This window comes from Oryctolagus cuniculus, chromosome 13 (genome assembly GCF_964237555.1).
Source record: "Oryctolagus cuniculus chromosome 13, mOryCun1.1, whole genome shotgun sequence".
NCBI lineage: Eukaryota > Metazoa > Chordata > Mammalia > Lagomorpha > Leporidae > Oryctolagus > Oryctolagus cuniculus.
This window is the reverse complement of record NC_091444.1, coordinates 40,950,791-40,964,640: the sequence shown is the minus strand read 5'-3', so window position 1 is coordinate 40,964,640 and position 13,850 is coordinate 40,950,791. Positions and strand designations below refer to the sequence as shown.

Genomic DNA, 13,850 nt, shown 5'->3' with positions numbered 1-13,850 from the left:
TGATCAGTTCTTTTCTTTTTTCTTTAAGATCTATCTATTTGAAAGTCAGAGTTACAGAGGAAGAGAGGCACAGGCAAAGAGATAAGAGATCTTTCATCCACTTGTTCACCCTCCAAACAGCCGCAACAGCCAGTTCTGGGCCCTTCCAAAGCCAGGAGCTTCAGCTGGGTCTCCACGTGGGTGCAGGGACCTGGATTGGAAGTGGAGTAGCCGGAACTCAAACAGCACCCATGTGGGATGCTGGAGCTGCAGGCAGTGGCTTTACCCGCTATGCCACATCACCACCCCCAGGTGATCAGTTCTTAAAGGTAAAGCCCTCATGAATGGGATGAGAGGACTCATAAAAGCCCAAGGGAGCTGGGTTGCCTTTTCTGTCCTGTGAAGATACAGGGAAAAGATGCCAGCCTATGAACAAAAAAACAGGCCCTCACCAGGCACTAAAGCATCTAGAGTCTTGGTCTTGGTCAGGACTACATGACATAAATGTCTGCTGTTTAAGCCGCAATCTGTTGTTTTTGTGACAGAAACCCAAATGAACTAAGACATTCACAAATATCTTGCTTTGTTTTTCTAAAAACTTGTGTAACGGTTAAATGAACATCCAAAATCAAGGAGCAGGCAAGCATTTTGTAGTGATTCAGATGTCAGTTGGGACACTTGCATCCCAGATTGGGGTACCTGGACTCAAGTCCCAGCTCCACTCCTGATTTCAGTTTCCTTTCAGTATGCCGCCTGGGAGGCAGCAGTCGGGTTCCTGCCGCCCACATGGGAGATCCCGACTGAGTCCCCAGCTCCTGCTTCAGCCTGGCCCAGCCCTGCTGCAGGGAGTCAGAGTGCATGGAGACTCTCCATCTCTTTTTCTGTCCCTCTCTCTCTCTCTTCTTTCTACCTTTCAAGTTAAAAATGTAAAGAAACAAAATTCTAGGAAAGAAGATTTTAGAAGAAGAAACAATCATGCTAGCATTTTTTTTTAAAATATACTTTTCTGTTAATTACACTTTGGGACATTGAAGGGGCTAGGAGATAGAACTGGATAGAAAGTACTACACTACTCATTTACCCCCATGCTACAACAATGAAAAAAAAAAAAAAAGGAAAAAGAAAGCAATATTTAATAGTTACCTCGCCTGATGCTTCATCAACTAATGATATCTGGGTAGGAGTTTCAGTTTCAATTGATATCTATTAAAATAAGAGACCATGTACATATCAGTTTTTCATTGCTTTATTACCTTTACCATCTCAAATAGTCTTTCTCTGTATAACAATTTCTGATTTCACTACAATAAATAGTTTAACAGCTTGAAAACATGATAACCCAAAAAGTGTAACTTTTTTAAGGCAGATTTGGCAATAGTATGAAATTATAAGGTGGGTGTATAGCCTAGCAGTTAAGCCAGCTACATCCATCAAAGGGCCTGGGCTCAAAGCCAACCCTGGCTATTGTGGCCATTTGGGGAATAAACCAGCACATGGAAAATCTCTGTCTCTTTCTCTATTTTTCAAATAAAATGAAAACAAATAGAAATCTTAAATAAAATATCCTGGCATTTCTGGAATAAAACATGTTATTAGTGATATATTTAATACTGTTACGTTCAGTTAGCCATGATCTTAATTAGGACTTTTATATATGTTCACATATGAAATACCTTTTACCACTTCTGCTATCATCTATTTTGTAGCAAAGGTAATCAGCTTATCTTTTTATTATTTTCTACAACTAATCTAATAGAAGAATTACTGGAGGGTATTCTTTATTTTATTTGAGACACATGGAGACACAGATGAACAAAGGGCTCCACCTGCTGGTTCACTCCCCACATAACCGGCAATGGCCAGGGCTCAGCCTGGCACAAACTGAGTCACCCAGGAAGAACTCAATTCAGGTTTCCATGTGGGTAACAGGGATCCAACTACTTGAACTATCACATCACCAGCTGACTCCCAGGCTCTGCATTGATGGGAAGCTGGTCTCAGGAATTGGAGCCAGAGCTCAAACCCAGGCACTCTAATATGGGATGCAGGAACCCCAATCGGCAGGTTAACTGCTGCACCAAACACCCACCCAGACCTTATTGTCTTTTGACTATTTGATAAAATACATCCACAAAACTATCTGTGCCTGTAGTTTTTTTTGTTAGGAAGAGATCATTAATAATTTAAAACATTTCTTTTATGCGACCTGATGCTGTGGCACAGTGGGTTAAGTTTCCACCTGTGATGCTGGCATCCCATATGAGCACGCGTTCAGGTCTCAGCTGCCTTTTATGATCAGCTGGCCCAAACGTAGGGAAAGAAAGAAGCCGGATTTAGAGCTGTCAGCAAACATCCAACAGACTCTTCACAACACCTGTGCAGACTTCGCTACCAGATCCCATGACCACGTGAGTCCTAATCCAAGCCCTGATTCTATTCACTTATTACGGCTCTCCTTCCTTGAGCCAGCACTGGTGACAGGTGCCAGCAGTGATGACTTTATCCAGTTGAAAGCTGCTTTGTCAGTGGCACATACGTTCGTATCTTCTTGACACCATTGTTCTTTTAACAGTAAATAACATCCTCTTTGAAACTTATGTTTGTGTGGGATTTTATGAATTCAATTCTACTTTGTTTGATATAAAAATTGCCACTCTAACATTTTGGGTTTCTAATTATTTAGCATCTCTATTTTCTTCCCTCCATTTCAATCTGAAAGTATCCTTTTTTCCCCTGTATCACTTGTAGATCCATGACGGGTGGATCTTTCTTATTCTTCTTGACTTACACTAATAAATTGCCTTTTGATAAAGAGTTGAATTAAATTCATCATATTTATGCTAATGAGTGTTATAATAGGACTTTTTCAGCCATTGTTGTGTTTTTTATGTACAGATGTCTGCTCTCCTTCCCCTTTACTAGTTTACATGGGACAGAGCCAATGTCCTTTGCAAGACTAAAAGCTATCCATTGCATTTTTATTATTCTGAAGGTTTCCCTCTTCTTAGAACCCGTAAGAAAAAAGGATATAGCAATTATGTGAATGACTATTTTACACTTTAACATATCAAAATGTGGGCCATGTGGCACAGCAGATTAAGCCTCTGCCTGTGGTGCCAGCATCCCATATGGGTGCCAGTTCAAGACCCAGCTGCTCCACTTCCAATCCAGCTTTCTCCTATGGCCTGGGAAAGCAGTGGAAGATGGCCCAAGTCCTTGGGCCCCTGCACACATATGGGAATCCTAGAAGAAGCTCCAGGCTTCAGCCTAGCGCAGCCCCAGCCATTGTGGCCATTTGGGGAGTGAACCATAGAGTGGATGATCTGTCTCTCCTCTCTCTGTAACTCTTTCAAATAAATAAAAAATAAATCTTTTAAAAAATTATAATGCATCTTATGTAGAAAGTCAATAAGATTAAATAAACCTGAAGCTCTTGATCAAACTCTAGAGGAAGAAAAACAAATTAACAGCAAAGTATCTTCCTCTTCTATGCTGCTGAATTATAAAGACCAAATATCAATATTCTAATTAACAAGGATAATTATAGTGTATGAGGTGTTGGGTTTGGTAGAATTCCAATACTTTTTTTCAATCTATCTCTAAAAATACTTCACACTTAAAAATAATTAGCATTATTCAAAAAATAAAACTTACAATTCGTTTCTCCCAAAATCTGTATTTTGGATTAGTTAACAACAACTCCTTGGTAACAGGTGAACAGTATAGATAAACCTTCAAGCTGAAAGGAAAAGACAATAATTTTAAAAATTAAAAATAAAGAGAAAACGTTCTCAGTACATTACAAAATGAGCTACCTTGGTGACTAGGAAATACACTGCATCACACATCGGTTGTCTATACTTCAGAAATTGTGCTGGCACATGAAATGTCAGGGTGGTTACCAACACACCTGTGCTCCATGGACTGTTTCGTATCTCAGTCCCACTGACAGCAAAAATGGAAGGAAAGACATAAGATCTGGTGAAATACTGTGTTTAAAGTACATAATCAGGTGCATGTGGAGAGATACCACCAGGGATGGGACACGGGATGCTGGGAACCAAGACTTCTGTTTTTCACTTCATTTAAATTTACTGCGTTTAAGTGAACAGAAATTAACTGAACATCAGCTTTAACAATGCAGTAGTGTAGTTTAGAAGTTAGGAGTACTGCCTGTGGTAGACTGTATTTTCCAGAGATGGTCACACGACTTTCCACTGCACCCATGCACTTTCTTCTCACAAAACAGATATCAAAATCCCTCCACTGACAGGAAGGGTACATGCCCCATTCCACTGGAGCTGGGAAAATTCGGCAATGCCTCAATCATGGAATACGGTGGGCACAGCTGTATGACCTCCGGAGCTGCAGCTTCCGGCAGTGCGGCTTTCTCTGGGTTCTCTCTTGGGCATGTGAGGGTGCTTCAAAAAGTTCATGGGAGATGCCTATTATGAAAAAACTAAGTACAGGTTTCAAAAATGTTTTGTTCCAAAAGAAACAACTTTTAATTCCATTTTTCCATAAACTTTCTGAACTCCATTAACTTGAGGTCTCCATTTATGAAGTCCAGTTCTCCTGAAACCACCCTGCTAAAGAGATTCCTTGGGGATAGAAAGGGGTGCCTAAGAAGCCCCAACTGTTCTAGCTTCTTGCTATTTGAGGCAGGAGTATTAGTGATTGAGGCTTCAGATAATTTCAGCCCCACGTGACTCCCAGGCAGGCAGAAGCCACCCATCCCACCATACCCTGCCAGAATTCTAGACCCAGGGAAACAGAGCCAACACATGACTTGTGTTGCTTTATGCAACTCAGTTTTGGAGTGATTTGTTACACAGCAACAGCTAACTGATACATAGGGTCTAAAGTCACACAGACCTTGTTGAAATCCTGGTCCTGCAACTTACTGGCTGCATGACACTGGACAACTAATTTAACCTCTCTGGTTCCTCAGTTTCCTCATCTGTAAAACATAAATGATAAGAATGGTATCGATTCCAAAGGTTATCAAGAGACACTAATGAGAACGTCGGCTCCACGAGGGCAGGATTTTCATATGTGTTGCTCACTCAACCTCCAGGACAAGGACAGACTCACTGCAGGCACTCAAAAAAATGTAGTTGCACTAAGAAATCAGAGTGCCCAGAATACAGTAAATATCCAATAATATCGCTGTCAAGAACACAGACTATGGTAAGCTATTAGCAGAGAAGCCTGACATCCATTGATTCGAAGGTCAAAGGATTCTCTCAAATACATATCTTAGGAGCCAAAGTTGTGGCACAGCAAGTTAAACCACCGTCTGCAACACTGGCCTCCCGTCTGAACACCAGTTCAGGTCTCAGCTGCTCTAATTCTGACCCAGCTCCCTGCTAATGTGCCTGGAAAAGCAGTGGAGAATAGTCTGGGTGCTTGGGCCCCTGCATCCACGTGGGTGACCCTGACGGAGTTCCAGACTCCTGACTTCTGCCTGGCCCAGCCCTGGCTGTTGTGGCCATATAGGGAGTGAAATCAGTGATTCCAAGATCTTTCTTGCATGCAGTCTCTCCCTCTCTGTCTGTAACTTTGCCTTTCAAATAAAAGCAGTAAATTAAATATATATATATACACACATATTTTTAAATAGAGTCACAGATATGTTTATTCTGCAATTTATCAGACTGTACTCTTGATGCATGTATTTTTCTGTATAGACATCTCTCAATTAAAATGTTTACTTTAAAAAGACACATAAAAAGTAGCAAGATAAATTACCTGCATTCCAATCTTCTTTTCAAGGTTGGGGCTCTTAGCCCTTTCATGTGATCTAAAAACAAAAGAGTAAAAAATCATTAATATTTTATTTATTTTTTTCAGAAGATTCCTAAGTCGAAGGAAACTGAATCATCTTTTTAAGTTTCCTGTTAAGAGAAAACACAAGAGGTTCATTATATAAGAGAACTAATTCACGTAGGCGCTCAGCCTTGTCTTCTACAGGCGAGAAATCCTTCTGAGAACAGAACAGGAAACACCAACAGTTGCCTGTCCCTGAGCCATCTAAAGCAAGGTGACCTGGCACATCTCAGGGCAGAGTCCATACCACTCCCAGCAACCACGGAAGAGCGGCGACTGCTTCCAGCCCTTCCTTTTACTCACTTCTTTCATTTCAACCCGAACAGTCTGCTGACTTCACTCTGTAACCTATTCAATTCCAAAGACAAAGGCGAGTCTGTTGATGAACTCAAGCTTACTTCTAGGGAATCCACCAGGAAATACTCAGGCTAGGCCAGAAGTGTTTCATTGTCACAGCCTCCAGTGGCTACTGGTTCAAAGACACTGGGGCCAACATTGTGGCCTAGAGGGTAAAGCCACCACCATATGGCTGCCGGTTTGAGTGCCGGCCACTCCACTTCTTATCCAGCTCCATGCTGATGTACCTGGGAAAGCAATGGATAATGACCCAAGACCTTGGGCCTCTGCACCCATGTGGGAGACCCAGATTTCTTTCTCTTTCTTTCCCTTTCTCTCTGTAACTCTGCCTTTTGTAAATAAAATAAATCTATTTAAAAAATAACAACAACAACAACAAAAAAAACAGAAAAGGTGAGTCGTCACTACCCATGCAGACTTGTTCCACAGCCCTCCAAGTTACCAGACAGAGAAAAGGTAACATTTAAGAAAGGTAACAGGGGGCTGGTGCTGTGATGTAGTGGATAAAGCCACACCTGCAGTGTCAGTATCCCACATGGGTGCTGGTTCGAGTCCCAGCTGCTCCACTTCTGATCCAGCTCTCTGCTATGGCCTGGGAAAGCAGAGAATATGGCCAAAGTCCTTTGGTCCCCTGCACCCATGTGGGAGACTTGGAAGAAGTTCCAGGCTCCTAGCTTTGGATCGGCCCAGCTCCAGCTGTTGCAGCTACTGGGGAGTGAACCAGCAGATGGGAGGCCTCTCTTCCTCTCTCTGTCTACCTCTGCATCTCTGTAACTCTGTTTTTCAAATAAATTAATAAATCCTAAAAAAAAAAAGATAACAGTACAGTCAACATATAGTACATTATAAATATATATACAATGCATTCTGAATCTTTAGCATGTAGAAGCCTAGACGATAATAACCAATTTTTAAAAAATATTCATTCATTTATTTATTTGAAAGGCAGAGTTACAGAGATAAAGAGAGAAGGAATGAAAGAGAGATCTTTCATCTGCCGGTTCACTCCCCAAATGGCTGCAACAACAGGACTGTACCAGGCTGAAGTCAGGAGCTTCTTCTGGGTCTCCCACATGGGTGGCAGGGGCCCAGGAACTTGTGCCATATTCTGCTGCTTTCCCAAGTGCATTAGCAGGGAGCTGGATCAGACATAGAGCAGCTGGGACACAAATTGGTGCCGCGGCTTAACCCGCTATGCCACAGCACTGGAGCGCCCACCAATTCTTTTAATTACCATTACCACCACCCTCACATACATGCCCACCCTATATCACTGGTGCTCCCAGCAGTCACAGCACCTCACCCAGTAGCCAATGACTGGACACGTATCCCAAAAGATCGACCTGTCCCCTCAGAGATGAGTGCTCGCAGGTCACACTTGGTTTAGTCTTTTAGGGGTACATCCCAAGGCAGGACTCCCTGTAACGGGTGTTTTTAAAGAGCTTGTGTCAAGGCAAAAAGGGGGCTGAGTCTAGTCTGTGCTCCATGCGCTCAGACTCAGCAGGCATCACCCTCCCCATCCTCTCCACCCTCACTAACTGGGTCAAGAGAATCTGGGTGAACTTACTTTGTGCTGTGAGAACCGCACCTATGGTCTTCACCAGAAAGAATCACTCTAAGTCGCCCCTTCAAAGAGTCTCCCCAACCCTCAGCCACTCAGATGCCCTCTCATCCTCTGGACCTTACTTTTCTTACTCCTACCCCCACCCTGGCAAGATCTGTTTATCTGAAAAGCAGAGTTACAGAGAGACAGAGATCTTCCAACCACTGGTTTATTCCCAAATGGCCTACAGAGCAGGGCCAGGCCTGAATCCCGAGGCCAGGAACTTCATTCTTGCCTCCCAGAGGGGTGGCAGGGCCCAAGTACTTGGGCCATCTTCCACTGCCTTCCCAGGTGCATTAGCAGGGAGCTGAATTGGAAGCCGGGCAGTCATGATTTGAACTGTCACTCAGAAGGGATACCTGAGTCACAGGGAGCAACTTGACCAGCTGCATCACAATGCTGACCCCTCTGGGCCTTACTAATGCTTAGCAAAGTCCAACCTGAACACAGTAGTGGATTCCAGACTGTCCACAAATAGGCACCATTTGGGTTCATGGCCTATTCCAAATGTTATCAAAATGTGACATTAATGTGTTCATATGCATTTTCTTTAATAGCAAAAGACTCCATAGATTTTTGTTAGATGCTCTTCATTAATCTGCTCAGGCTGTCATTAAAAAAATACATAAAATTGGTGGCTTACATAACAAAAATTTATTTTCTCACATTTCAAGAAACTATAAATTCAAAAATCAACATGCAGGCCCATCTGGCTTCAAGTGAGAGTTCTTTCCATGGCAGATAGACCAGCCAACTTCCAGTGTGTGCTCATGAAATTGGCCCCATCTCTTCCTCTTCTTAGAAGGCCGATAATCCTTTCAGAGTAGGACTCCCCCACACACCCTTATGACCTCTATTGACTTTAATTACCTCCTAAAAGCCCTATCCCCAAATACAGTCACAGTGGATAAAGGGCTTCAACACAGAAGCTTGAAGGAAACAGTCTAAGAAGTCTATGCCCCAAGGACCCACCGCTGTGGCATAGTGGGTTAAGTTGCAACCTGCAGTGCCATATGGGCATCTCATATGGGCACTCGTTAGAATCCGGCTGCCCCACTTCTGATCCAGCTCCCTAATAATGCACCTGGGAAAGCAGCGGAAAATGGTCCAAGTGTTTGGGACACTGCACCCACATGGGAAACAGGGATGAAGCTCCTGGCTGCAGTCTGGCCCAGCCCCAGCCATTGCATCCATTTGGCGAATGAACTAGCAAATGGAAGAGCTCTCTCTCTCTCTCTCTGTAACTCTCTGCCTTTCAAATAAATAAAATATATCTTTAAGATAACAACAAAAAATTCTATGTCCCAAAAGGGTTAAAAACCATCAACATGCACTATGGGAAACCTCCAGAGAAGTTGAGTCCTTGCCTTTGATGAGTTTACATCCTGGTTGCGTAAACAGATCCACGCAGGATTATTATAAATTGCTCCATAGTAGAAAGTTTCCTGCTTAATGTACAAACATGATGATATTTTCACAAATTCCTTTAGATGAATTATTTCTCCAATCTCTCACTACTCTTAAAAATGAAGGGCAAGCTCCTAAAGCATACTTTAATATTACATGACTTTGTTAATTAAATTTTGTAGGAGGCTGCTGATTTAGACTGGGCTCTTGCACTAAGCAGCAGGACCATACCCTGCTGATTAAGCTGTAACCAGCTTACTGGCTGATAGACCAAGTAAGTGGGAGCCAGTTCAATTGTTTTCTATGCCTCACTTCTCTTTTTCTGTTAATACTATCAGATCATTGCTAGCTAGACTTCTCAGAACCTATGCTGGTTCTTGGAGCTCTCCAATTAATGAAATGCCCTTTGTTCTGTTCTCCTTGGCTCAAATAAACTCTTCCTTTTAACAGCTATTTCACATTTTGAGTTCAGAGCCTCCAACTGAAATGCAACGCAGAAAGGAAAAACAGGGGCCGCCTCATCCAGCAGTGGGCCCTCAATGAAAATCAAAACCCAAATGTCACTTTCAAGAACAAAGAGCCTCTCAAAAAGGCTCACAGTGGTACTGGCTTACTGGCGCAAGGAGCTCCAGATTTTCCTCATTAAAAAGATCACAGGTTGGCTGGCGCTGCAGCTCACTAGGCTAATCCTCCACCTGCGGCACTGGCATCCCACATGGGCGCTGGGTTCTAGGTCCAGTTGCTTCTCTTCCAGTCCAGCTCTCTGCTGTGGCCCGGGAAGGCAGTGGAGGATGGCCCAAGTGCTTGGGCCCTGCACCCGCATGGGAGACCAGGAGAAGCACCTGGCTCCTGGCTTTGGATCAGCGCGGTGCACCGGCCGCAGCAGCCATTGGGGGGTGAACCAACAGAAGGAAGACCTTTCTAACTCTGCCTGTCAAAAAAAAAAAAAAAAAAAAAAAAAAAAAAAAATCCCAGGCAAAGGAAGAAAAGGCAACAACTGCAGCAGTTTACAGCAGGATAAAGTGATAGATTCCACACACACAGGTGGCTTTCCCACCGTCTCTGTGAACAAAGGCAGTGTTTCCAGGTGCACAGCTCACTTTAAAACAGTCTGCCCCTTCTGACCTGCATGTGTGCAGTATAAGTTTGTTACACTCCGATCCACACCTCCACAGAGTGGCTGGAAGATCCTACTCAGGCTGCTGGAGCGCTTCAGTTAGTGACTTCTTAGTCATCACCACAGATATTAGGACAATGGCTTTCCAGCTCTAGGGACTGACGCCATCCTCACCGGGGGCATCTAACCTCACCCTGTATTAAATAAGGCTGACAATCCACCCTAAATTTAATCCTTAACTGTGTCCAGCTGTGAAAGCCTGGTTCCTGGAGTCCTGGGTGCCAGACGGCTTTTTTCTTTCTTTTTAGATTTCTTTATTTATTTGAAAAAGTGAGAAAGGGAAAGACAGAGGTTTTCCATCCCCTGGCTCCCTCCTCGGATGGCTGCAGCGGCCAGGGCAGAGCAAGGCCCAAGCCAGGAGCTTCTTCCAAGCTTCCCACATGGGTGTAGGAGCCCCAGTCATCGTCCACTGCTTTCCCAGGCCATTAGCAGGGAGCTGGATTGGAAGTGGGGCAGCCGGGACACCAACCGGCACCCACAGGGGATGCTGGTGTCTATCGCAGGCGGGAGAAGGGGAGGCTTTACCCACTACACCACCATGCCGGCCCCCTGCTGGCCATCTTTAGGTAAATATGCATCCTGCCATCCTAGGCTAGAACGAACCTGGAGTGTTGGATGTGGACGGAACATCTAACAGAAGGGGCAGCTTGCATGTCATGGAGCTCACACAGGCCTCGTGATTATACTCTGGCTGTATAGGCATACCTGCTTGTGAATGGACGTCGGGTGTGGTATGCAGTGGCTGAATTTGGTCCGAAACTAGTTTTCTTTGCCACGTGGAAGCGAGGCTGGGCGGGGGGACCAACCAAAGCTCACCAGCCTCTGACCAATGGCCACTGGGGAGCTCCCAGAACACTGGCCCGAGGCACTGAGCAACTGGCAGTACAAACCCGGAAACTAAGCCGTAGGGAGGGCGAAGAGCCGCCGGGGCCGGGCGAGCCCTCCAGTCCCCCTCGGGGCTGCCATTGCTCACACCACACCCCCGCCTTGCTGCGGAGCCCGGACCCCGTCCTCTTCCGGCTGTGCGCGGGGCTTCACTCACCCTTGTGGCAGTGGGACAGGAAGTAGGCGCGGGCCCTCAGGTTCTCCCTGTCGAAGCGGTCTATGGAGATGGTTGGATACTCTACCATCTGTCCCTCAAAGGAACTCATAGTGCCGCCGATCCCGACCTCCAGCACTCAGGGCGGCCCAGGCCGACCCTGCTCGCGCCGCCACTTCCGGGAAGCTGCGCGCCGCCTCCTCATTGGCAGGCCGGGCGCAGCCTGGTCCAATCAGAGGAGCCCGCCGGCCGAGCGCCGGGCGGGGTTTCCCGCCTCAGCGCGCTGCGGTTTAAACACCTAAGCTGCGCTTCAAACCCCGAATCCTCTGGTCCGCCTGGCGCTGAAGATCAAGGAGACAGAGCGAAGTCTGGCCCCTGACAGAAATCAACAAACAGAACGTGAGTGTCGTTCTGCTAAACAGCCGTCTGTGTCTGTGAAAACCGTAGCGTGAAGGAAAACCCAAACACAACACCTGTCAAGTGGCCACATCCAAGAAGGCGATATGGGTCGAGCAGGTGCGCTTTGAAACCAGGCCGTGTTTCGCTTCCGTTGTGTCTGCTGAAAGCTGAACGCATTTTTCTCCTAATCGTATGAGAAAGTTGTCTCTGACTCACGGTAGATTCCCTCTTCCATGTATATGCACCGTCGGCAAACTGTGACTGAGCCATCTCTGATGACACCACTCTGATATGATGTTAGGTTATGTAAGTGAAAACCCAAACGATGCTTTAGCCGCTGGCCTGACACTCTGCCCTCTGGAGCTACGTCTATTTAGGAAGCTAGATGGATGATGCGGGAAAGGTCTAAACAGGTTTTGGTTTAAGAGTCACCAAACAGAAATCACAATGGCATATATTATGCGTCTCCCTAGTGAGTCTCTTTAGGCCTCACAGTATTAATCACAGACAACTGGAGCAAATCTGCAATCTTGCACTGTGACAAGACTCAGGTGGCCACATGGCTAAGAAGTGCCTTCCAGTATGAAACTAAGTCTCTTTAGGGTGCCTTTGATGCAGATGCTAGATGCTATCAGCTTCTAGACTCCCACAGTCCCCCCAGCCTCCCTCCTGCAGCTTAGAGTTTGTGTTACAAATCAACCTCTTACTAAGATGAACTGAACTGAGGCACGGTGTCGCTAATCACAAGAGTCATAAGGTCATTTATCTCCCCTGTAGATAATGTCTTGTTTGGTCTTGTCTTGTGGGTCCCCCTTCCCCAGGAACTCCAGGACCCAAAGAACTCTGAAGCCCACTTTGTCATCATCAAAAGTCCCAGATGAACACGACATCCCTAATTAAAGGAGGGCCATAAGCAGTACCCACCACTCCAGGATGCGCCTACCAGCTGACCATGCACCTCTCAACCCCAGCTTCAATCTACAGGAACCTTTACCCAGGTTCAGCCCCTTGAAGTGACCAGGGAACCAAGCCACAGCCGCCCAGCTCCTTGCTCTGTGCTCTGCAATGAGTACCGACTTTCTTCCACAACCCCACTGTCAGTGATTGGCTCGCTGCGTGTTAGGTGAGCAAAATCAGGTTTCAAGAATTCTACAAGTGGTGTTCAATCAATGGAGAGATGGCATCAGAACACGGTAAATCAGTGCTTCTTCAGAGACACAAAGCAATATATGAATACATCAGACATATGTTATTACCAGGGAAATCAGGAATCAGAATGCCAACCTTACAGAGTGTCAGCTAGTTCTTGCAGCCATAAACTCAGAGAACCACTGGACTGGATTTTGTAAAGAATACTTTGGGGCTGGCGCTGTGGCATGGTAGGTTAAGCCTTTACCTGTGTGCCGGTTTGTCTCCCAGCTGCTCCTCTTCCAATCCAGCTCTCTGCTGTGACCTGGGAAAGCAGCAGAAGATGGCCCAAGTCCTTGGGCCTCTGTACCCATGTGAGAGACCCAGAAGAAACTCCTGGCTCCTGGCCTTGGATCTGCTCAGCTCTGGCCATTGTGGCTATTTGAGGAATAAACCAGAGATTGGAAGACCTTTCTGTCTCTCCATCTCTCTGTTTGTGACTCTGCCTTTCAAATAAATAAATGTTAAGCAAGAAAGAACTCAGGCTGGAAAAGGGAGCCAGTTGAAAAGCTGTTCAATGCTCCAGTGAAGATAATAGTGAGGATTAATTTATTCATTCAGCAAATAGTCACTGGCCCTCTACTATGGATCAGACACTGTTCTTGAGTTTTCAGCTCTAAACATACAGTAGTGAGGAAAGTTTACAAAAATCTCTGTGATCATGGAGTGCACATTCTGATTGAAATACTCTCTACCATTTATGTAGCAGCTCCCAGAGTGTTTCACACTTATTATTTCATCCTCACAACAAACCCATCGGATTGACCATTTTTGTACTCACTTCACAGTTGAGGAAACTATGGCTTAGGAACTTGCACAAGAGCATGTTGGTAGTTATTAGAACTAGTTATTTGCATCTGGATTATTATTTG

General features: G+C 45.2%; 1 protein-coding gene and 1 non-coding gene across 5 annotated transcripts in view; one reads left to right on the top strand and one right to left on the bottom strand.

Annotated features, from left to right (window-relative positions):
- Nucleotides 1–12,165, bottom strand: part of DCLRE1C (DNA cross-link repair 1C) — a 69,152-nt gene extending 56,987 nt beyond the window's left edge. The window contains exons 1-5 of one of the 4 annotated variants that reach the window (XM_070055429.1): nucleotides 11,395–12,160; nucleotides 5,731–5,782; nucleotides 4,855–4,939; nucleotides 3,634–3,718; nucleotides 1,123–1,182 (exon numbers count right to left, since the gene is read on the bottom strand). In XM_070055429.1, coding sequence (XP_069911530.1) covers nucleotides 1,123–1,182; nucleotides 3,634–3,718; nucleotides 4,855–4,892 — 183 coding nt within the window. In that variant the 5' untranslated portion in view covers nucleotides 4,893–4,939; nucleotides 5,731–5,782; nucleotides 11,395–12,160. Of the gene's footprint in view, nucleotides 1–1,122; nucleotides 1,183–3,633; nucleotides 3,719–4,854; nucleotides 4,940–5,730; nucleotides 5,783–11,394 lie in introns of all 4 variants that reach the window. The other 3 variants (XR_007909647.2, XR_007909648.2, XM_008268319.4) reach the window with 3 other exon arrangements.
- LOC127483623 (small nucleolar RNA SNORA36 family) lies at nucleotides 969–1,075 on the top strand. The gene has a single exon (XR_007910061.1). It is a non-coding gene; the product is annotated as a small nucleolar RNA SNORA36 family (small nucleolar RNA).
- Nucleotides 12,166–13,850: the final 1,685 nt, after the last annotated feature.